Here is a 23,481-nt window from a genome sequence, read left to right on the forward strand (position 1 = left end):
GTCGGCTGGCGCTGCTTCGCGTGCCCCCAGGAGCCAAGCTCGGGTCTCTTCGCTGGCCCCCAGCAGGTCTGCCTTGCTCAGTGTGCCGGGCTGGCACCCCTCCCTTCAGGCTGGCCAGGGCCCGCCTGGGCTGGGCGCAGAGGTTCAGCCCCAACAGCAGCTTATTCGTGTCCTGCAGCTCGCAGCCCTGTGCCGCGGTGGCCAGCGCTGGTGTCGCAGGTGAGGCTCGCTGCAGGCTGCGTGTCTGAGGCCACAGGCAAGGACGTCACAGGTAGGTGACTGTGTAGCATCGTCGCTGTAAGAATGGCTTCTTAACAGCGTTTTCTTTCTGTGGCTGTGTTGGTTTTTTGGAATCTCTCCTGCTCACTGTGCTCTGCTTTGTGTGTGGTAATGCAAAACCATCCATTTCCCCCAGTCTTTGATCTTCTCTCGCAATTATATATCAAATGGAGTTTGAGAAATATCAAGTTGAGGCTCTTATTAATGTGTGAGTGCTGCAATGGTGTAAACTGTCCTTTGAAGCAGGAAGAGCTTTGATTTCTCATGAAAATGTTGCGTACATGGTTTTGAACTTGATTTCTGGGCTGCGTAAAGCTTTGTAGATTGCTTCTCACTTTGCATGTCAGTTAACCAGCCACCCCAGGCAGTGAAGTGTTTTATCCTGGAGGGCTGACGTTGTCAAGGAACGCATGGAGGCGTCTATGCCTTCAAAGCTCACAGGAATCGGTAACAAAAGGGACTGGGTGGGCTTCGCCCCTAGAACGGGGGAGAAGGGGAAGGTCCTACCGTCATCCGTCTTCCCCGCAGGTCCGGCACCGGGGAGCTGTGCGTGGGAACTCGCTTGTCGGCTCTGGGAAATCTGCAGTCCTCAGCATGGCAGACCTGTTCTCAACAAGTTTCTGTGCTGTTGTCAGAGGTGGTGCTTGAGGGTTTAATGCTTTGGCATGTGGGAAGCGGAGTGTCAACAGAACACAGTATTGTAATGAGATTAAAGCAGCCCTGGAGCAGCCTGCCTGCCCAGTTTCTGCAGAAACCCCGTGTGTTGGTTCATGTAAAGTCTGTGGAGACAAAGGCTTGAGTCTGTTACTACGGCGTGTTAGAGCCAGATATTTTTTTACCTGTGTCTGAACAAACCTGAAGCTCCTCTGGAAAAGAGGGAGGAGGAACAAGTCTGTCCCGCGTGTGCCCTTCTCTGCAGCGCTCCAGGCACACGTTAGCTCTGCGCTGCTGGCAGGGCTTGGCGTCAAAGTGCCTGCGTTCAAAATATCCCGTTCCACAAAGACAGCTTAGTTGTGAGCCGGCATATGGCACACTAATGAAGATACGCAGAGAAATCGCCCATGTGAGTGCACAGAGGCCTTCTGTCTCCTGGAGACTGCCCGGTGTACCCGGGGGAATCCGGAGTGCAAACAAGACTCATATAAGCGGTTTCTCTGACGCCGCTGGCTAGGCGAGTGTGAAGAGGCTACTCATGAGCCTCGGGTCATTAATGCAGCTACTGTTGAGTGGATTTGACTTCTTAAGAATTGGTCTGTCCTCGTCTTTCCTCCAGTCGTATCTTTGCGCTCTCCTGATGCTGTGCCCCAGGAACAGTCAGTACCTGAGCCTTGACCTGAATGGGTGCAGGATCAGACCCTGTAGGCACGGCTCTCAAAACAACTTGCCCTGGCTGGGTGTAATCAGCTGAATAAGGTCTCGGTGGCCTCGTTAGCTTGGCCAATCTGCCATCCGTGCGTTTGGAGACAGCATTGGTCGTTACAGCAGCTTAGGGGGAACCTGATCCCGGAGCTGCAGATGGAGCAAGCGACTGAACGCTGCTGTTCGGAGCGTGGCTGAGTTCAGCGAGTGTCAGCCCCGCTGCCTCCTCAGTCATCTTCTGAGTGGAGGAGCCTGAGCAAAGCATTGCAGATAAGAACTGTGGGCACAAATCTGCTGGTTGTCCCCTGGTGTTTTTTCACTGAAGCACCACTGAAGTCTTTCTTTTCATAGTGGACCTGGTTTTCCACCCGTGCTGCCTTGGCTGACTCTCCAGAAGGGGATGGCTTCCTGCTGCAGGGACACCTTCCCCCTTTCTCCTGGAGCACGTTACACTGCAGCAGTTAGTGTTAAGCTGTTTCTGGACGTTAGCAGGGGAAAAATGACTTGCTGGAAAATACATCACTTCCCTCTAGCAATAATGTATTTTCCTTGTATTTGTCCTCTCCTTGCTGATCTTCTCTGTCCTCACTGGGTGCTTCATCCAGTAAGGGCTCCAGTAACTGCTGATAACTTTTAAAATTTTCTCCTAACTTCTCCGCTCTAGTTGTCTGAAAAGACGTCAGACCTATATCCAGCTTGAAAACTATCAGTTGCTTTAGGGTGGTGTTGTGTGGACCCAGACACCTCCTAGACCTGAAACAATTACACTGGGTGAGTTAAAGGCGTCGAGGATGTGCCAATTTAGCCAGGAACCAGGATCCCCTGCAAAAGAGAAGCATGCAGTAATAGAATGGAAATGTCGTCTTGAGAGTTTGAAGACCTGTGTGCTCCTGTGTGCCGTTGTGCTGCAGCCACGCGGTTTGCACCATCTATGGCAGAGGAAGCTGTTCCCACAGAGACCTTGAGGAGAAAAGCTGTGTGCATGTGCGTGTGTATCTGTATGTGGGAGAGACCACCGCATCCTGCGGTGCTGGTAACACGCAATACCGCTTACAGAAGTGATACTGGAAGTGTTCTGGCGTTATCGACCTGATAGGATGTGCACAGCGGTATCCACCAAACGCGATGCCTTCCACTGAAGAAGGTCACATCACCTTTTTTCCTCTATGGGTCTGTGTCTCTGCCTTTGAGTGGAGTGGGAGTTCAAATTCCCCGTTGTGTGCAGCAGCTCCGAAGCGATGCTCAACGTGCAAAAAAGGTTTTTGTGTCTGCATGTCAGCACAGGGGACTTCAGCTCACGCGCCACTGGCACCGCTCTCCTGGCGAGTGTCTGTGCTTGCATGTCGTCCTCAGGACAGGTAGGAAGGGGGAGGCTCTGCAGCCGACAGACAGTGAAGCAGCTCGTTTTCTGGGGCTGTAGGCACTGTGCACAGAATCTAGGACTCCAAGTTGGTGCAAATCTAAAACAGATGTGCTCTAACGAGAAAGTAAAGAACAATAGTAAAAAAAAAAAACCCTAAAGAACCCGCACAAACAAAAACCAATATAACCGTTCCGTAAGGCATCCTTCCCCCCAGCCACCAAGGCCGTATCTTCAGAGGTGTGCGGGAAAGCCGAGGAGTGTGCGCAGTATCTTACCCCTTGTTTCGGGGCTCGTTGGTGTGTGTGTGTGTTGGATTTTGCTCCAAGCCAGAGCAATTTGCTCGCCCTGCGTGTTGGTGCCATCGAGTTTGCTTTGCTGTGTGGCTGAGGCGCCAGGCTTGGTGGCAGGGCAGTGTGGCTGCGGGGCGGTGGCTCGCATGGGAGCTGCGCCGTGCCAGGCTATGTGGGTGTGGGGAGTCCCGAGGTGGCCTCGCTCCGCTCCCTGGCTCTGCTGGCCCTCGGAGCCGGGTCTGCACACCGAGCTGGTTTGGTGGGGGTCCCAGCCTCCTCCCCGGGAACTGCTGGCTTCTGCAGATTACAGCTGCTCCGACCTCGTCCTTGTCGCCCGCACGAAGGGTGCCCACGGCTTGGTTTGCTGATGGGAAGCCCAGGGCAGGAATATCGGCTGGGGTCACTTGGCGCTCCTGCCTGGCCCCCTCCCTGCCACAGGGTGTGGATGTGAACACGATGTGGACCAGTGCTGCTCCAGCTTAAAACAAACCAGTGTGCAGTATTTTGTGATGGCTTGTTCAGCCTGACCACCCTGATATGCTTCCCGGGAACTCGCCTGCATGTGTTGGCACAAAGGGCAAGGGGTTCAGTCGTTTTCATGTGTTTAAGTATGTTTTTTCTTCTGCCACACGTGAGACATGCAGAGAGCTTCTCGCCCATTCTCTGTTGCCTTTCCTGGCTCCCTCCCTGGGCGGATGTGGGTGTTATCCCTGTTTTGTAGTGTGTCTGACAGCCCACGGGCTCGCAGCAGCACTGCTGCTGACCAGAGAGTATCCTCTTGAGTCACTGTGCGAAGATTCAGCTTTTTTCTTGAGAAATTTTTGGAATATTTTGTTTATTAATTCTGTTGGTAGCGCACTGGTGACTACAAATGTGGCATCCTGCGTTCACCCACAAGCTTTTCACAGATGGCTTCTGTCCTGCTGTGCGCCAGCCCGGCATCGTGGGGTGGCAACGGCAGCCCCGCTCACTTCGCAGCTGGAAACCTTCCTGCAGCACCGTCCTGGCCACGCTGCTGCCTTGTGCCTGCCCAGAGAACACGGCTCTAGCACGGATCTGCAGCTGCCTGGCTGTGGATCCAGTCTGCAGGGAGGAGCTGGAGTGCCAAGATGGCCCATTCCCCAAGAGGGAAAGGGGCGAGCGTGCCGTGGATGCCAGGCTGCGGCCGAAGAGCTGTGCTGCCGGGAGCACTGCCCCTCAGCACCGGCTTCCAGAAGTGCAGAGTTTTTGTGCAGTGTGAAGAACTGAGATTTGTAGAAAAAAAAAAAAAAAAAAAAAAGGACAAAGTTCTTTCCTGTGAACAAGCAGTGTTATTTTACAGATGTTGAATGCACCAGAATGAAAGCTGCTTTGAAACTGCTGGTGAAATTCAACAGGCAGCAATTATTTTTCTTACTAAGCATTAAGCAAATGTTTCAAACTTTGTAAACCTTCTATTTGAGTTTCTGATACGTATGAAGAAAAAAGCCTTTGAAAACTTCTCCTTTTTATTTTGATGATGGTGTGCTTTTCCGCACTGGCTTTTGTTTTGCCTTGCAGACTCCTTGCTGCTGTCGGCTGAGTTCCTCCTTTGGGAGCAGCGATCCCCGGGTCATGCTGGCTTTTTCTTTCTGGGGCAGGTTCAAAAGCTGCCTTTTTGCCTGGTGTCCTATTTTGTCACTGAATTCTCCATGCAGGTGAATGTGCAGTCACAAGTTGTTCAGATGATGATAAGAGCAGCTGGGTAGCCTGAGATAAAGTTTATAAAGATAAGTAAAGCCCGGAATTCGGGTTGCACTTGTTTTTTTTTTTTTAATCCCGTTCGTCCAGCCAAGGCTGGTTATGAAGTGCTGAGGCTAGATATTTTTAAAACGAGTAATTTTATTAATCTCACTAAACCTCATAGCTGTGAAAATGAAGAACAAGGGACATGACCTGTTCCTGTGCCGTCAAATGATGAACTGAGGACCTGCAGGGCGGAGGTACAGAGCTGGACCCCTGGATCCCCGTGGGATGTGAGGCTTGCAGAGGTGCCCAGAGGTGGGGCAGCTCTCGGCAAAGCCCACCTAACGGTGCTCCGCAGGGCGAGTGGGTCCGGGCTGTCCCGGTGCTGGTCAGATGAAGGTGCCTGGGGACTCCCAGGTGGTGCCAGCTGGTGCAGGATGGGCCGTGTCCGTGCTGGCAGCAGCTCCTGGCCCTGGAGCAGATGTGCGTTCCTCCCGCGCTGAACCGCTTCAGGTTGCTCGTAAGCTGCCTGCGAGTCTTCCCCTTGCCCCGCGTGTGACTCATCTGGCCTCCTGCCTGGCCCTCTCTGCGCGCTTATCGAAGGAAACTCTGAAATCATCGCGTGCCGGGGGAGCGAGCCGCTGGCTCCGCTCGCTGGCTGAAGCCGCCTGCAAAAGCACTTGGTTTTCACTCGCCTTGCCCTGCCTGGGAAGGGTGGCTGCTGGAAGGCTGAAATGGGATGCATCTGATGGCTCTGCAGATCATAAGATATCTCTGTGGGGACCGCTAATGCTCTGCCCCGGATAAGAGTCTGTTGTTTTCGTGTTTGTTTTCCCTGTGTTCGTACTGCTTGTACAGCAGGGAGTCGCGGCTCTTGGAGCACACCCTCTCCTGCTGCTTACGCCAAAGCAGCCGTGCCAAAAGCTTGCTCGGCTTCTCTCGGAGCCGGGAAGCTTGGGGCGGCCTGAAGCACCACAAGGATTTGTGCAGCTCTGCCCTGTTGTTGCTGACCAGCTGCTTTGCCCGAGGTTCTCCTGATGCCCCAGGAGATGGGCTGCTCCGCCTCTCCTCCACAGCTCGCTGCTCCCAAGGGAGGAGAAAGTTCTAGCTTTTTGTGTTTCTTTTTTTTTTATTTTTCAGAGTCTGTCCTGTATTCAGCATCCCTAAGCCCTGTCCCCAGGATTGGGGAAGGCTGTTAGAAAAGGTGACTGGCCTGCATGGAATGGCGATAAAAATAGGTACATAAATAGGCGCAGCAGACGGAGCCACCTGCCAGCCTCACCCTGCTTCCATCTGCCTGCCTGCTTGAATTACAGCCCCGCTCCCCGCAGTGATGCTCAGCTGCCGTGGTCACAGCTCACCTGGCACCGCCATCCCTGCGCCCGTGGGCAGCCTTGGCGTGCTCTGATGTGGGGGGCAGGTGTCCGGCAGCCTCTGCGTTTGAAGCTTGCAAGGAAGGCAGCCACGTGGCACTGCCCTCGGAGCCCTCCCGTAACGGGTTTGGGAGCTGTGAGCTCCCCAGCACAGGAGCGCCAGCACCACCTTCTGCGGCGCTGGTGCCCGGGGAGCCGGGCAGCGTTCCCCTTGTGCTGCTGCTCTCGGCAGGCTCTCCTTCATTCCCTCGAGTTCAGTACATCCCAAGGCAGTGCTGAGCCGTTCACAGCTGTAGTGACGGCTGGATTTGGGCACCAGGTGGTCTGAAATTCATGCGGGTGTAGCAGCAGCCAGCCCTCACGGTTGGGTTTTGGTCTGTGGTGAACCGAAGGGCTGTGACGGCGTTTCCTGGTCTGTGACTCTTTGAGCGTTTCCTCAAAAAGTACTTCTGTCAGTGCTCGTCTGAGTGACTGAACTGCATCTGGTACTGGAAACGTGCAGCGTGATGCCCATTTGTGTCGACAAGGTGCACGGCTCGACCAAGGTCTGCGTCACCCCTGTCCCAGAGCTGTGCCGAGCACGGCGCTCACAGGCGTCACCTCCTGGCACCCTTGGGTGCTGTGGTCAGGTGGTCTTCACGAAGCGTATGTTCCTCTGCATCACCTCAACTCCACTGAAATACAAAACCAGGTAATTTCCTAAATGGTTGGGCTTTGCCGGGAGCTGAATCGCGACCAAAGGAGTTGCTGGTGTGAGAGTGTGGAGTGAAATAACATGAGAGGGGCTGACTGCAGCAGCGCTGGCGGAGGGATGTGTGCCAGTCCCTCTGGTCTGCCGGGGCGGTGGGAGCTGCTCTTAGCGCGACTTGTCTGTAAACCTGGGTTACAATTCATGGAGAGACTTGGTCATTTCCCATCTGACATACTGGATGGGTGTCATGACATATGTGATGGAGCCAAATTATAGTTGGTTTATTTCTTAATGTGCGTTTCAACACTTTTGCTGGTTTCTAAGGCTGCTAATCTTTTTTTAACTTCCATTTCAGTGAGCCACGTGTTCTGGGCTGGCTGCCTTCTATCTTTTTCCAGCTTTGCTGAAGGAGCTCCTCCAGCTGGGGGGCTGTGAGATCAGTTTGAAACGCCAGAAAAATGCCAGAGGTGAAATAATATCCTCTGAGGAGTTCAGGTATGCCAAGTGTAGTTTTAGCTCTTGCTCATCACGAGTAGCGTTGAGGGAAGTGCTGGTGCCAGCGGTGCTTTTGTCGTGCTGCTATTTGCGGGCAGAGCACGGGTATTCATGTGCACCGTCCCTGCCTGGCCGTAGAGGAGGCTGCGCTGGAGCATCCTGCACTTTGCGGGAGCTTAAGATCATAGCTGTCCTGGTATTTCAGAAGCAAGAATAATAAAAAGTGAATCTGTACACCGTCCTTTATAAAAGCATTTGAAATATGGCCTCAAGTGCTGCTCTCTAGGAAACCAGTACAAGCCAGTGAGTGTCACTGGGAAAATGGTCTGCTCACTGTCTTTGCTTTAAAATGCGGCTTTGTGTGCTTGCCTTCCCAATCAACGATGTCCATTGCTGTGAAGGTCTAGGGACGAAAAGTTGCACTAGATAATTAGTGTTCACTCAGTCACGAGTGGGGGAAGTGTGCATCATTCTCCCCAGAAGCTGTAACCTGCATCACTCCCAGTTTTCTCCAGAACAGACCAATACCTCAAAACTTCGTTGTCCTTCCCAACCATGCTTGCTTGCTTCTTGTTTAGGTTGTTTTTTTGTCTGATATGTTGTGTAACTTCTGAGCTGTTGATGAGGAGACCCGTGGTGGCAGCCAGAAAAGCCTCTCTGTGCATTTACCTTCCGTGCTCTTCGATCCGGCGCAGTAAGGCTCGCCAGCTTTTCTGGAGTGGGAGACGTATGGTACAGCAGGCTTCCACCAGTCAGTAAGGGAGAGGAGACAAGCGTAAGGGACATACGATAGACATGAAGGGTTGCTGTGTTGGTCTCTTCTCTTCCATTAAACAGTAAGAAAAGGAAATAAGCCTGTTGAGCAAGTTTGTGCACTTATCACAGGGCTGCCTGGGCCAGGAGGAGAGTTTATGAGAATAAAAAATTGGGATTAGGACAGGAAACAGAAACTAGGTGGGGAAAAGTGGGAGGATGATGTGTAAGTTTAGGTCATGGTACAGAGGGCAGGTAACCGGCTTGCAGAGCAGAGAGCCACAGGGTAGGAGAGTTACTGAGAAATGTGTTTGTGCTTGAGCCACAGCCCTGCTCTTCTCCCTGGAGCCTGTGCTGGATGGACTGCGATAGTGAGTGGCAATTTATAAACGACTGTCAATAAAGGGCTAATTAAAAAAGATAAATATATGTCAGAAGTATTAGACATTCAGTAAATTCCTTTGCAAGAGGTTTGTAAAGTACGGCTAAATATAGCAAGTTATTTTTAAAAGTTCATGCTAGCCATTTACTTCTGGCAAGGGGAAAACCCGTGTCAGTGTGTGAAAAACGGCCTCTGTAAAACGTGTCAGTGTTTCTGGATCCCCACGCCATCCAGAAAGCCTTCAGGGCCTCTCACGAACACTTGCCGTGGGTTAGCGTAGAGCACTGTCTGTGCTGTGCAGGGCCATTTTTTAACGGCCTCACGGTAAGTGTGTCTCGTTTGTGGAGTACCAGGAGTGCTGCTTTCCTCACAAGATGCTTGTGTAGGTTTGTGACTACCTAGAAGGCTGACCGGAAAATTATTTTTTTTCCTTCATCTGAACAAACCCACATGGTTTTGTGTTTGAGCAGCTGTAGACTATTTAGGAGTGTTCTGTGAGTCAGGGCTCATTACTCACGTTCCTAGTGGCACATCTGGCTCAGCCGGGGCGGCTTCGTTGATTCAGAGTTGAGGTATTTTGGTGGGACAATGTTGGGGGCTTCATGCAGTTACTAAACGTGTAAATGCAACAGCCTGGAGCAGAATCTGGCCCCTTGGCCAAACCTTTTGTGTGTCGGCTTGTCAAGCTTTGCTGCAAGTACCGAGAATCCCCTGGAAGTGGTGGGCCGGGTGCCGTGTCCAGAACCTCGTCTCCAGGGTGGCAGCGTGGATGAAGCCTGTCTCCTTCGTCATACAACTCCCTGGGAAATTCTTCAGGGGGAGCTCGTAACAATGGGCACATTCTTTTCCCTTCAGGGATCACAGCCCTCTCTTTTGCATGCTGGAGGGAAAAATGGTATTTCTCATGTTCTGCCTTGTCCCGTTGCACAGTACTCCACAAGGAAGCAGAAAACGTTCCATAGTGACCAGGCTTTGGGAGGAAATTTAGGTGCATCCTCAGCTGCTGTGCATTAGGGTCTGGCAACATTTCCCTGAAAAAAATGGATTTCCAGAGTTCAGATCCTAACCTTAAAATTTGTCCTTGGCTTAAAATGCTCTTATTTAAGTACAGAATGAACTTTTATTGTCTTTTGTTTGTTTATTTGAAAGAAAAAAAAAATGTGGCTGGTTTTGATATTTCTGTTTCCAAGCTGGAGAAACAGAAACCAAAATACAAGAAGGGAGCTCCTCCTTACATGTGATCTGTTCGTTGGCATTGCCATGGCTCAGGATGGTTTGGGTTTTCCTTGTGGACTGTCGAAGCCGTTGCCGGGTTGCTCTGTGCAGGGCACCTCCGCGCTGCGGTCTGTCGCTTGCGCGGATGCGGGGGCCTAGGAGTGGCTTGTTCCCACCTGGCAGTCTCTGGCTGCTCTTCCCGTGACTGCCCGTGCGTTGGTGCAGGCAGGGAGACCCGTTAACCTTGCTTCTCACCTTCCAGCGTGGGCAGGAGCGTCGTGTCCCCTTCCCGGGACAGAGCAGGGATGCTGTTGCCACATCTCGGTTCAGCTATGCATGCTTCACTGTATCTGCCCTCAGTTGGAGTCAAATTAGGACTGCATTTGCTGTAGAAATGTCACTGGCACATGGTTGCTATGGGTTTTATTTTATTTTGTCCGCAGTGTGGTGCGCAGGGAGCAGCGTGTGACTGAGGATGAGCCAAAGGCCTGCTGACCCTGCCTCCCGTCGGGGCCCATGCCCCGGGAGCAGCGGCGTTCCTGCCTGGCTGTTCCTGGGGAGCAGAGGTGGTGCTGCCCGTACCAGCTGCTGCACAGCTGGCAAACGTAACGGAGCTGGGTCAGCGAGGGAGCGTTTGGGTACCAGTAACCCGTGTGAGGGTACCAGTAACCCGTGTGAGGGTACCGGCAGCCTGGTAGATGTGATGTCTACCTTCTCTGCCTGCTCTCCTACACAGCAGGAGGGCTTTTGTTGTTTCCTAAAGCGTTTATTTCTAAAAATCATGCTGCTTTCTCTCTGCGTCTGTTACACCCGATGTCACGCTGTGTCCCTGTGGTGTTAAGTGAGGTGGTCCAAGCGCAGCCCTCCTGTCCTGGTGGTCCCCACAGCTGTCACCAGCGGGTTGTCACCAGCACTTCTGTTTCCCTGTGCTCAGGGACGTGGCTTCCTCTCACGGCAGCAGAGGACTTGCAATCACACAGACAGAAACTCGGAGGTGCGCTCCTCTGAGGAGTGCGAAGCTGATTAAAGATGTGCATCTGTGACACCTCGAGCATCGCAGACCCTCGACCGGTACCTCCGTGCCCTGTTCGCAGCCGTGTCTGCTCGTGCCCGTGGCAGCGTGAGGTGGTGCGTGGGGCTGTGTCCCCCCGCAGAGCCTGTCCTGCAGCCACGGTTTAATTCTGTTTTAAATTCTAAGCATTGTGGGGAAAAAGTAGAACCACAACCTGGTTTGGGGCTCCTGGTTGTAACCCGTGCTTTTTCAGAGGCCTGTGGCTTTTGCAAAGATAGCAAAGTTTTTTTGTTTGTGTGTGTTTGTTACCTATGGTTGCTGTGAAAGGTTGAGACGAGTCCCCGCTCGGTCTCTGCTGAGCAGGCTGCAGGGCACATCCTTCGATAGCTGCAGGCTCTGGAGGTGTGGGGTGTGTATATGTACAGCAGAACAGCCAGGGCTCTTTGTGTGCGTCCCGGGCGAGGGCAGCTGTCGCTGGCCCTCCTTCCCTCCCTCCTGCCCGGCGCAGCTTGGCTGGCGCTGTTCTGTGCAGAGAGATGGGACTTTATCTTCACTGGAAGAGTAAATTATTGTGACCGCAAATTGTAGAGGTTGGCATCGCTTACCGAGCGCTGTAAGGAGCAGAGTCCTAGAGGATTCCTGATCGGATTCATTTTGGTGCGTTTCCACAGAAACGGGCTGAGCTGTACCGCAGCAGGCAGGCTCCTTCGGGGCCGTCGGGCGGTGGTGAGACTGTGTGCTGTTTGCAGTGATATCCCTGGCCTGGTCCTTCAGCGATGGTCTAGCTCCCCGCACGTGTTCCTGGTGTGGTGTGAGCAGGGCAGACCCCGCAGCCACCCTTCTCCAGCCCGCACCCTCTCCCTCCTGCCAGGCTTTGGGTCTGCAGAGTGGGGGACGTTTGGCAGCCGCGTGTTTGTATCAAGAGAGAAAAGATTTCTGAGTGTCTGTTAAAACAAGGCAGAATATGGGCTTATCTCTGCCTGCGTGGGGATGGAGCCCCATTTTTCCACACAGCTGATCTCTTCCTGCCCAGCCCCAGCTGCTGACCGTGCTGGCCCCTTCCTGCTGTCAAGCTGCTTTCCTGTGGCCGCGGCTCATCCCTTTCTCCCTGATCCCCCTGCCCTGCCACATCCCCTGGTGTCACCACACCACAATTTGGGTGCCACCAAGAGAAGGTGTGACTCCTCTCCGAGTGTCTCTGGGTGGGGATGCTCTGCCTTGGGCCCTGGTGCTGTCCTGGCCGCTGGCCCTTGCGGGGACACAGCCTCCTGGGCGTAGCATCTTCTGTTCCCTGGGTGGCTGGTGCCAGCAGGCACTGCTGCAGCGGGGTCGGCTGCCCGTCATCCCTGTGCAACTCCCAGTGAACACCTCAGCACTCTAACACCACCCGCAATGCCGTAGCACCGCCCAGCGCTCTCCGTCCTGCGTGCGTGTGTAGGGCTTGTCAGCGGCCGGTGTTCAGCCAAGGACGTGGATGAGGACAAGTCACGTTGGTCCGTGGATCTGGTTTCCATTAAACGCTCCTCAGGAGCCACGCCAGGCGCTCGCAGCACTGGCTCTCCTCCGGCTTGTCCTCTCCTTTCCTAACCCTACGTCTTCCGCAGTCGTTTTCCTGTGGCGGGGTCCGTGCACGGCGCCAGGCGGCTGCCCGGGCCGCCCTAGGGATGTCCTCGGCCGCTGTCACCTCGGTGTGGGACAGCAGGGGTGGCTGTCAGCCGTCAGCCGCCACTGGCTCTGGGCAGCAGCGTGGCACAGGGGGGTGAATGCCCGCCGTCACTGCTCGCAGCGGGAGCTTCTACACCTGACTTTGCTGAAGGTGAGGAAGAGGAAGGCTCACTAAAATGAAAAAAATTCCTTGTCCCAAGCAAAAGTAAACAGCACGGGACTAATTAAGGGGCACTTTTTTATTCTCTATTTTTTTTTTTTCACTGTTAAGCTAATGGAGATGTGGTTTATAGCACATCCGCCTGGGTTGCCTTCAGCTGGGCAATTGGCAGATAAACTTTCAGGTCAGACCACATTTTTAAAGGAAAATGTAACTCAAATCAGCTATACCATTTCTTCTGGTTAAAATATATTGAGTCTGGCTTTTTCAAACCCTTCTCTGCGCTTGCCCTACCCCCGGTTTCTATAATAACCAAAAGGTGAGCAGCTCGCCAAGGGCCGTTTCTCCGATGCTGAGGCTGAATGCCTGCTGACACACGCGATGGGAAAAACTGCCATGGAAAACAGGCACTGAGAGTGGGGTTTGCGTGTGCAGCCGTGCTCCTGGCTCACGGGAGCACGCAGCTGGAGCTGGCTGGTGCCTCGTCACTCACGCACGTGGAGGGGGAAGGATGGATGCCAGACACAGGGACAGACAGCAGCTGGGGCAGGGGCGGCGATGGATCTAGAGGGAGGGTGGGATGCGAGGAGCTGCCTCGGGTGCCGCTGGCTTTTGGAGGGGCTGCTCAGGGACCTGGCGCTGGGTCAGTGTCGGCATTTAAACGAGGTAATTGAAGTTCACCCACTCATAAATGTGGTTGAGGTGCGAGGAGAGGCTGGGCAGGGGCCATCAGCAGTGTCCGGGGAAGACGATGAGGGTTGGCAGGGGGGACAAACAAAGATTCCCCTGAGCAACAACTGAATAAGAGCCTGTGGCCCCAGCCTAAAGCGAACGCTGCGGGGACTGAGAGTGAATTATTTGCTGAGGTTTTCCGTCAAGTCAATGACATAATTCTGTGCTGGAGTTCACCCATTTACGCGCTCTCAGCTCCTCGGCAGCTGCACTTAAATAGCGACATTCAGGCCTGAATCTGCCCATTCAGGAGCAAAGGTTTGACCCCTCGGAGGAAAGTGCTGAAGGAGGCTTTTCAGAGGAGAGTGGGGACTGTCTGCACTGCGTGCTCCTCCCTGGGCCGGGGACCTGGCTGTCCCCGCGTACCGTGGTTGTCGGGGGCCTTGAGCAGGGCCCCGGGGTGCTCCTGGCCCAAGGACAGGGGAAGCAGAGCAGCCTGGGGACCTGCCGGGGTGCCACGCTTGATTTCTTTTCCGACATCCAGTTCAGCGTTGTCCGGTTTTTCTGTCCCCTTTGTAGCAGTGTTTCAGGAAACCCCGTGTTTGCCACTGAGTCTGCAATGGCAAAGAACAAACAGAATCACCCCCAGATCACCATCTGCCTAGGCTGGAGATGCAGCGGGTAGCCTGCACTGCGCAGACACGATTCCTCACTGATTCACACCTCGTTTTTGGCCGTTATTTCCCTCCAGACTTTAACAGCTGATGCCAAAAGTGGTTGTGCTTGTCTTATTTCTTTTAAACAAATAGGCAAATTAAAAAATTCCCCCACGTACACAGCATTGGTCTGTTACAGCAGTCTTTCCCCTCTTTGGCAAGGCAGGGGTGTGCGAGCTGGTTGTCCGTGCTGACACGTCTTCCACGCTTGCAGCTTCCTGAATTTCAGAGAGCTCCGTCTCCAGTGCACCCCACCGAGGAATCCAGCCTGGGACCGTGCCTAGAGCTGGAGTCCACAATTAGGGAAAAGAGCAACGTCAATCAAAGTGTTGAATTATTCCTGTGCTTTGTTTTGTTGTCTATCCCTATTCCCTAAGGTCAGGCAAGTTCAGCCTGCTCCTGTTTGTATCTCGGCTTTGCTGCTGGAGAAAGACTGAGCCCAAAAAGCCTGTCACTGTGCAGGAAGGTGTGGCTGACGTGAGGCTGTCTGATCCATCGCATCTCCCTCTGGTGCTCTGCCGGCGGGAGGAGGACTGGGTTTCTCCTGCGGTGAAGTGGTACCTGTGGCTGTCACAGCTGTCACTAGGTGGGTGCTTTTGGCGCCGGGGTCTGCTGCAGTGTCACTGCCACATCTCGTCTGCAGTTCCTCTGCCAGCGTCCGCAGATGCCTTCACAACAACAGAGCCACTGACGAAGCTGTGAAGCAGCCGCACAGGATGCAAAGACACAAAGGATCCTTTTGGCTAGAAACTTCTCTGGAAAGTCCAAAAATAATTTAGGCTGAGCTACCAACGACCATCAGCAAGTGTCTTTGCTTCAAGACTGAACGTTTCCTCAGCGGCGGGCCGGGAGCGGGTCCCAGGGCCATCTGCAGCCGCTGTGACGAGCACAGCTTCAGCCCTCAGCTCACTGCGCTCCACTGCAGCGCTGTCGTACTTCTCTTAGGGCCTGTTTGTGCCTGTGGCCCCCTGAAGAGGGGCAGTTATTTTGAGTCTTATCTTTTCCCCCACGTTTATTTTCTGACTCTACAGATTTTTCTCACATAAAATGAAAAAATTTCTTTGAACAGCGACAAGCCTGTCTGAAAGCCTCTGCTCCGAGGAGCTGTGCCAATGCACGCATGGCACCGGGAGTAGCTGCTGCTCCGAAAACATTCCTGCGGCGGAGGTGAATGCTGCATTTCAATCTGGGTGCTTTCCTGCCGGGGAAGTGCGTCGGTGTCTCTTCCTGTTTGTACGATTCCATGCATCCATTAGGATTGCAGGAACACTTTCAACAACACTGAGAAAGAAAAAAATCAACAAATTCTCTGTGCAGCCTCTAATGGTTATTAATGTTGCTACATTTCCTAATGTGCATTAATGTGGATTTTTCTAACCAGCTTGCTCAAATTTTCCTTCATTCAGGCTGAATTTCAAAGACTTGCCACTTCTGTATACCAATTGCAAAAATACACAGCCTTATCGCTCTGTCCTTTTCCAGGTTACTCATCGGCAGTACAGAAATTCTCCCAGACTTTGCAGTCGTTTCAGTTTGACTTTATTGGTGACACGCTAACGGACGACGAGATTAATATTGGTAAGTTTTCTTCTTTTAAATGCGAACTTTCAATAACTGAGAAAGTCTCTCCTTCTCTGGGAATTTGCCTGCATGGATGGTTTTTAAACAGCATCAGGAGCCAGGTTCCTCAGATACCAGAGGCTATTTTACGAAGTTGAACTTTCATGGGTAGAGTTTCACATCCCCAGTTCAGCAGATAATTTGTGGAGGTTTTCTATGGCTCCAGCCCTGCTCCGTGCTGCCAGGCGCTGGGGAGGATGGTGGCATGACGCTGGCCTCCCAGCAAGTCCCGCTTCCCAGTGCTCCAGGTGGACTGGGAGCAGGCGTGGCGCTGAGCTTCGGCCACATCGTCCGATCCAGGCAGGCGTTGCTCTTAAAGCTGCCTTTGCTCCTCTGAAAATGCCTTACAAAAACAAAGCTGCCCCACGCTGCCCTGAAAAAGGGACCAGGCTGCAAAGTGCTGGGAAAAATGAATTGCTGGATGTGTCATTGTATGGAAAATAATTGCCAGTCTGTGCCTTCGCAGCAGGGGAGCCTGTGGTATGAGTGGTGTACTGCTCCTCGCACATCTATTTCCGGATTAGCCGTCCTGAAGCCATTTTGCATCCCTGGTGCAGGTTCCGCAGCTGCCAGCTGCACACAGAAAGCTAAACCAAAGGGCCCAAATGCCCTAAACCCAGCGCTTTTCAAATGAATCCCGCTCTTGGCTTAGCTAGTGCTGTTGAATAGCCAGGGCAGGGGTGTGGGTGCTGCGGTGGTGGCGGGGACGGCAGGCAAGGGTCTGACCCTGGCCCAGGGGACAAAACCCCGGGGGCACCTACCTGGGCTGAGGGGAGGGGGCTGCCCATGGCGGGGGGCACAGGGCATTAGCCAGCCTGCTCATGGGGGCTGAACGTATAAAAAAAGAACAAAAAAAAAAAAAAAAAAAGCACTTTGTCAGGCTGTTGTTGCAGAGCGGCTGCAAGTGTGATATTGCGAGTGTCAGGTCTCAGCCGCTGCCGAAAGGGGAAGGAAGTAAAGCCCATTCTTTGGGTTCTTTTATTTAAAGCAATTTAAAGCAGATTGCAGCTTGCAATCTGATTTCCTTCATGGAAAGTCTCTAGGTGAAACCCACTGGAAGAAATGAGTCAGCCTCCGAATCTAATGGCAATAGAGGTGCAGAGTTTCCAAACACATCTAGGGGTGTGGGTAGTAGGGGTGGAGAAAACATTGCCTTATAAATGCTCTCTCCTGGGAGCAGAGATCTGAAGCAAACAGCCGCCCAAGGAGGGGATCGGCTGAAACGGACAAAGCTCTGACATCCCGTGCCCTGTGCTGCCTCTGAGCACTGGTCGCGGGAGGGGAGCCGGCGTGGTGGGGATGCGGTGAGCTGGAGCGGCGAGCCAGCGCGGCAGGACCACGGCACTTGGCGGGCGAGGAAGACTGCTGTAAATGGCAGAGTTTGAATGGGGCATCGCGGGTGGAGGAGAGCAAGGAGAGATCACGGCAAATGTAAAACACACTGTGGTGAAACGAGCATGTTTCCCTACTTCTGTTTTTGTTGGGGAATATTTGTTTTGCTTTTTCGAGAAGAGGTCCCTGGTTTCCCGGTATGAAAAAGACTGCTGTGTTCCTCCTCCTACACCAAACCCTGCAGCGCCTGCTGGGGCTGAGCTGCTTTGCAAGGCTCCCTTTCTCCTGAAACAGCAGCAGGGCGTTGACATCTCTGTAGCAGCTTCCATCTCCTGCAAGGGTGCCAGAGATCAGCGTGGGAGCGTAGGAGCTCATTTGATGTGCAGGATATGGGAATGGAGCAAAACATCCACCAGCACTTCTTATCATACTTCAGGGAACGTGTTTGATCTGTAAATATAACTAATGCGTGCCTCTTTCTTTTTGTGTAGGCAGACAGCAGGCTGCCAGCCCTGCGCGTCGGGTGGTGGCTTTGAACACTGCAGTGTGAGTCGGGACACAGACACTGGGTCGATGTCTGTGAGCAGCGCTTTCCTCCGGGGATGTTAATAGTTACAGATGCACGCGCATTACGCAGCGGCTGCGGTCCCTCCGCCGGCCACCCGTGCGGGACGTGAAGCAGCAGCTCTGTCAGAGGTGACCAGAGCAATGAAATCGGAGGGCGTGTTCCTCCCTCCCAGGCATGGGAACCTGAAATCCTCTGTTTTCAAGAGGCGTGCTCCGGGCCGCGGCCAGCCGAATCACTCCGAGGCAGTTCCCAGGTGTGGCTCGGCAGGCAGCCTCCCTTCTCTGCTCTGCTCTGCTCTGCAAGGGTTTGCAAGCGTCAGCCCCAGCCAGCAGTGTAGGTCTGCCCTGGTGCTCCTGGGCACCACTGGTCTGGTGCAGGGTGCAGCCTGAGCCACATGTTCGTGCTGCAAGGACACGTTCAGTGGGTTGCTCTGCAGCTGCAGCCAGGAAACGTGTGCATGGACTCTTCCTGCAGAGCAAGGAAAAAAAACACCTAGTGAAAATTTTAGTCACTGACGTTTTCCCTCTAAGTTCAGGGCTGGATTCTCTTTCTGCCCGTGATAATTCCTTTCCTGGCTTGGGCTCCCGGTGCCTCTGTGCACTTCAGGTTTCGCATCGTCCTGAGTAACCACAGTGAAAGTCAGCGTGTCGGCGCTGTGGTCGGGTGTAATGCGCTATTAGGAGATTGCGTCTGCTGGGCTCTGAAGCCCTCGCTCTGGAAGGGAACTCAGAAGTTACTGACTCATCAAGAAGGTTATGTTTTGATGATGCCAGCTGAGGGACTGTGTCACGAGGCTGTGGTTTTTCCCTTTTGTGTCTGTCTCAGCAACTGCAGAGTGAATCCTCTAACGCTGGAAGCTTGTACTCACCGGCTGTGCAGCAGCTTTATGGCTGGTTTTTAGCAGAAGGACAGGTACTTTTCCTAAGGTGCCAGCTGTGGATGAGGGGAGAGGGCCCCCAGCTTGCAGATAGGGCACAAATGCATCCTCTGCCCTTACCTGTGGGATGAGCTGTTGCTGTACGTGCCTCACTGTGCACCTGATTTGTTCCCTCATGCTACAAATTCAGCCCCTTCCCATGTTCTCCTTCAGTGGGCAGAGAGAAGGGCCGCGTGCTCCCTCTTGGTGATAACGCTGTTGGTCTGGGGAGAGCCGACTGCTTCTGCCTAGTCTCTTTTTTTCCTTAGGCTAAATAAACCTTGTTGTTTCAGCTTGTTAAAGGAAAGGTTTCTTATTTTTTTTGTTGTAGTTGGACTCCAAGAAAAGTGCTGATCAATGAGATCTTTTTGTTTAATTTTTAACATTTTAGGGAGTGGTGTCAGTGTCTGTGACCATTTCTACACCTGCTGCCTTTCCTGCGTAGGTACACGGACTTTGTGCTTCTTGAGGCTGAACGTAATCTTTGTCGTTCTGGGCTGTTTTCATTTTACAGACTTGTCTTGGTCCTACAAAGCACCCGCAGCTCTTCCCAGCTCTGGCAGAGGTGCCGGTTCCGTTCCGGCACTGCCAGCAGCCGTCCAGGCAGGACCAGCAGCCCCATCCTGCCCGCAGCCTCCAGCCCGCTGCAGTCCCTGGTGCTGCGGCTGCCCCTTCCCCTCGTTTGGCCCTTCCCTGCCGCCTGCCTGACCAGCTTTGCAGTGCCGTTCCCAACGAAAGCAAATTAGTGCTGCCTTCCCAGGGCGTTATCTCTAACACGGCTCCAGCAGCAGGCCCTCTCCAGTGCATAAATAAATACCTGTTGTGGCCAGCCTTTACCGATGGCCTTGCCTAACTCCGTTTCTGCTAAAGGGGCCACTGCCTCTCTGGTTTTTGGCAAGCCTTTAGAGAGTGACGCTGGGGGTGCAGCCAGATCGAGTGCTCCAGTGTGTCCCATGCTCCGGTGCCACATCCCAGCTCTGCTGACCAGTCTCTTCTTTCTTTACAGCCGAGTCCTTTAAGGAGTTCGCAGAGCTGCTTCAGGAGGTGGAGCTGGAGAGGTCCATGATGGTAAGGTGATCTGAGCAGTGCTCTGGTAATTACTGCCTCATCACAACGATTAAATACTAAATCGTGGCCAAATGGCACCGCATGCTGTGATGTGGAGCTTCCCATCAGAGGGAAGCTGGGAGCACTGGAACATTGTGCTTTTTACCACATCTGGTCCACGGTGCCATCGCTGCATACCCTCAGCAGCAAAGGGGAGGTGCTGGTGGGGACGGGGAGAGGTGGTCCCATGCAGTGTCCAAAACCTCTCCTGCGCGCCAGGCAGTCGTGGAGCCCTGATTTGCTCTGCAGAGTGTGTCTGAGCTGGTAAGCTGCTTTTGTGGTGAAACAAAGCATTAAACAATAAGAAGCAAGATGTATTATTAGCTTCGGTTTCGCCGAGTGCGAGTGCACGGGCTCCCCTGTGCGCCCTTGCTGGCACAGCTCCCGCGGGGTGATGCGCTGCCTTTTGGTCTCCCACTGCCTTGGGCCCTCTGCCTCTCCAGAGCTTTTCCAGAGCGAATGTTGGCTTCCCCTTTTGCTCCTAATTCCAGGAAAAACACGAAGGTTAGGCTCAGTAGAGAGCTTTAACAGCATGCCAGGAATGTGCTGCTTGGCTCTGCTCTCCCCTGCCTCGTGCAGCAGTGAGGGTTCGTGCCAGGCTGCTGGCTGCGCCAGCGCTGCAGGGGTGGCTGCGCCGGCGGGACGCCACCGTCCGCTCTGCGGGTCCACAGGCAGGCAGGGAACGGGAGGAAACCAGTCAGGCCGGAGGAGAGAAGTAAGATATTTCTTTATTAATTACATCCCAGGTACAATGGCTGCTTTCGCAGTGGGTGAGTGAGTGGAAGGGATCATTTCAGGGATCATGGATCCTTTTAGGGATGCTGTCCAACTTTTCTAAATCTTTTTTTTGCACTCCGCTTTAGGACCAATCCTTTGCAGTAGCTCAGAAGGTTTCACACTCTCACCATGTTCATCAGCTTTAAATTATCTGGAAGCGCAGTGGCAGTGTAATGTCGTATCCCCTTCTCTTCCCCTCTTCCTTCCCTGGAGCTCAAGACACAGCTTGTTGCGGTAGGAGTGGAGATGGGAAGAGATGGCAGGTCATGTCCCAGTGCCAGGGTGGAGAAAGCATCTTTAGGACATCTGACAGGACTGGAAGAGGCAGAGTTCCCTTTTGCCCTAGCTGTTCTTGTTATTTTCTCACTGTGACAGATAACCTGCTGTCATTCCTTTCTGCCTGGATCTCAGGAGAGGAAAAGTCCATCATTTTTTTGAGACCCATGTTGTGAGAGCCATCAAGCCTGGTGCTGTCTGTGGTGAGAAGTGCCAGACCATGAGAAAGCCACAGAAGGGAGCCGGCCCCAGCCCTGCCTTCTGCTCACATGAGCTTGGAGCCTTCGTCATGCCTGCTCTGAGAAGCAGCTCCTGGCCCTCGCAGACTTGCTGAGCTCTTGCAGGTTGCTTCGCTTTGGAAAACAGCTCATTTCAGGGCTGCGGCAGCCGCTTTCTGTCAGATGCATGAGCATCTGCTGTGTTCACTGTGAGATGCGGTGACTCGACACGTCCCTGCCTCTGGGATTTCACCTGTCGTGGCTTTGCGTTAAAGATAAGGGTGGGTGCTGCGGGGGGAAGCAGGGCTGGCGCAGCGGTGTGCCTGGGCGGCAGGAGGGAGCACAGCCGGGTTGTGCGGAGCGGAGGAGCCAGCAGCGGTGGAGGGGAAGCAGCTGCAGCAGCACATCTTCTCTGCTCCCTGCCCTCCCGTTAGAACAGGCGGGGCAGCTCGCTGCAGGCAGGGACCCAGCTGAGATGGCAAGTGAGTAGCAGCTCCAGTGTGCTTTGGGAATATATTCAGTTCTGGTTTGTGCTTCTTGGTGAGACAAACAAACAGCCTTGCCTCCTGGGGCTGCTCCCAGCGAGGGCTCACCCAGCAGCGAGCACACATCAGTTCTCTCAGCCCTCCCATGTCCGAGAGGGACAGTGGTTCTGTCCAGACAGGATGGGCGGCCGGTGCTGGGATCGTCCTGCCCGAGTGCAGCTGGTGGCAGCCTGGGGGAAACCCCGTGCCGTGTCCTCATGTGCCGTGTTTGGGGTTTTTTGTCTTTTACGGGTGGGGAAACGTGGATATGGGTGGGTTAAATGACTGCTTATGGACAGAGAATAAGTTTGCAAGTCAGAGACGTTAAAATCTAAGAGTTCTTGGCTTCTAGCCCTGTTCAGCCTCTATTTAGGAGAAAATGAATTTATGTCATGTAATTAAACTGTTTCTTTCCCTGTGCTGTAGGTACAAAATGCTAGTGATTTGCTGATCAAACCTTTGGAAAACTTTCGGAAGGAGCAAATAGGATTCACCAAGGTAAGGTTTGATTTATTGTTTATTTATTTTAAATTTAAACAGATTTGTTTTCTATGTTTGAATTCAGATTTTTCTCCTGGCTTTTTTTTGTTTTTAAAAAGTAGAAAATTGTACTCCATTTCAACTTCATGCTTTCAGAAACTTCCCCATCTAACGCTGGGTTTCAGCTGCTGGCACAAAAGAGTCCATGCTGTGACTTTTAGTCTGATTTTTCAATCATAAGAGGCTCCAAAACCTTTTCCTGAATTCTTTGGGTTCTCTTCTGACCAAATTCCAGCACTCTTTCTGTCCTGAGCAAGGAGTGCTTGTTTCAACCGGTGATAAGGAGATACTCCTTGCTTCTTTCCCTCTTCCCCACTTTGTTCATTTAGTGCTGTTGAGAGTAAAATACTTTTCTCGGATAAGCGTGTGTTAGAGTGGGAGGGAGAGAGCAGCAGAGGCCGGCAGAACTTGATTGTAATCATAGGGCTTTTGTTATGAAATATTTAAATAAAGCATCTAATGAGTCTTTCAGGTGGACCAAACTTTTAAAGAAACGAACTATAAAAGGCAAATCCTGCACGTGTTGAGCAGAAATGATTATTTTTCCCTCGTCTGCTATCAAGAAGTCCAGGTTCCACATTACTCGGCGGCAGCTTTAAGTGGGACTGGCTCTGAACCAGCTCAGAAATGGAGATGTTTTGGAGAACACTTGGGGCTTGGATTCAGCCCAGCCCATCTGGCGTCTTTGACGTTTAATAAATACAGGATTTGAGAAAAGATATTTGATCACCGTCCTGCCCTTCAGAATCCCCCCGTACAGCCGTGTGTGCAGAACGCCTCTCTGAAGCCGCTCCAGTGTGAGCACGGCGAAGGCGGTGGCCGCAGCTCTGGAGCTGGCGAAGCTGCCTGCGCTTCCCTGCCGGGCGCAGGGGCAGGCCTCCTCAGCGGTGAGTTCTGCGGCAGGCCTCTGCGTTACAAGCACGTGGATGTGCCCAGGGCTGAGAGAAAACTCCTCCTGATTGATCCATCTGCATTGACAACAGGGCCAGCGCGTAGTTAAGCAAGAGTCCTGGGGCAGGAGTCACGGGGACAAGGTCAAGCTTGTTTTCCCCTCTGTGTTTATGGAACACTTAAGTCAAGAGGGCAACGGTCTGCAAATGTTAAGATGACAGCATTAAAGTGTCCTTCAGGGTGTTTTCTTCTCGGGTGGCACTTCAGGTGTGTAAGGATCGCGTTGTCTACAGCCTGGAGCATGCTCTGCTCTGAGAGCTGTGCCGCCTCCTGCCCGCGGGTCGCGTACGCTGCCTTCTGCTCCGGAGCCGGCCGGTGCCCGGCTGGCAGGCACCCATCTTGGCACGCTTGGTGCCGTAGCCCCGACACCCGGGGCTCCAGGCACTGGCAGGGATTCGCCTGGCAGCTTACAGCCCTTCCTTGGTCCCTGCTGACGGGGCAGGGCACTCTGAGTGGAGGCGTGGGGGAGTGCCCGTGGCAGGACACTGTTCAGAAGCATCTGAGAGGTGGTGGAGGGTAGGTA

At 53.3% G+C, this 23,481-nt stretch overlaps 1 protein-coding gene across 3 annotated transcripts in view; it reads left to right on the forward strand.

Moving 5' to 3' along the window:
- Window positions 1-23,481, forward strand: part of OPHN1 (oligophrenin 1) — a 63,816-nt gene that overhangs the window by 5,039 nt on the left and 35,296 nt on the right. For 2 of the 3 annotated variants that reach the window (XM_086756179.1, XM_086756178.1), the window contains exons 2-4: window positions 15,612-15,707; window positions 19,572-19,633; window positions 21,894-21,965. In XM_086756179.1, the coding sequence (XP_086612305.1) occupies window positions 15,612-15,707; window positions 19,572-19,633; window positions 21,894-21,965 (230 nt within the window). Of the gene's footprint in view, window positions 1-15,611; window positions 15,708-19,571; window positions 19,634-20,937; window positions 21,070-21,893; window positions 21,966-23,481 lie in introns of those variants that run through there. The other variant, XM_086756180.1, reaches the window with a different exon arrangement.

This window comes from Chlamydotis macqueenii, chromosome 11, assembly GCF_036417535.1.
Source record: "Chlamydotis macqueenii isolate bChlMac1 chromosome 11, bChlMac1.mat, whole genome shotgun sequence".
Classification (NCBI taxonomy): domain Eukaryota; kingdom Metazoa; phylum Chordata; class Aves; order Otidiformes; family Otididae; genus Chlamydotis; species Chlamydotis macqueenii.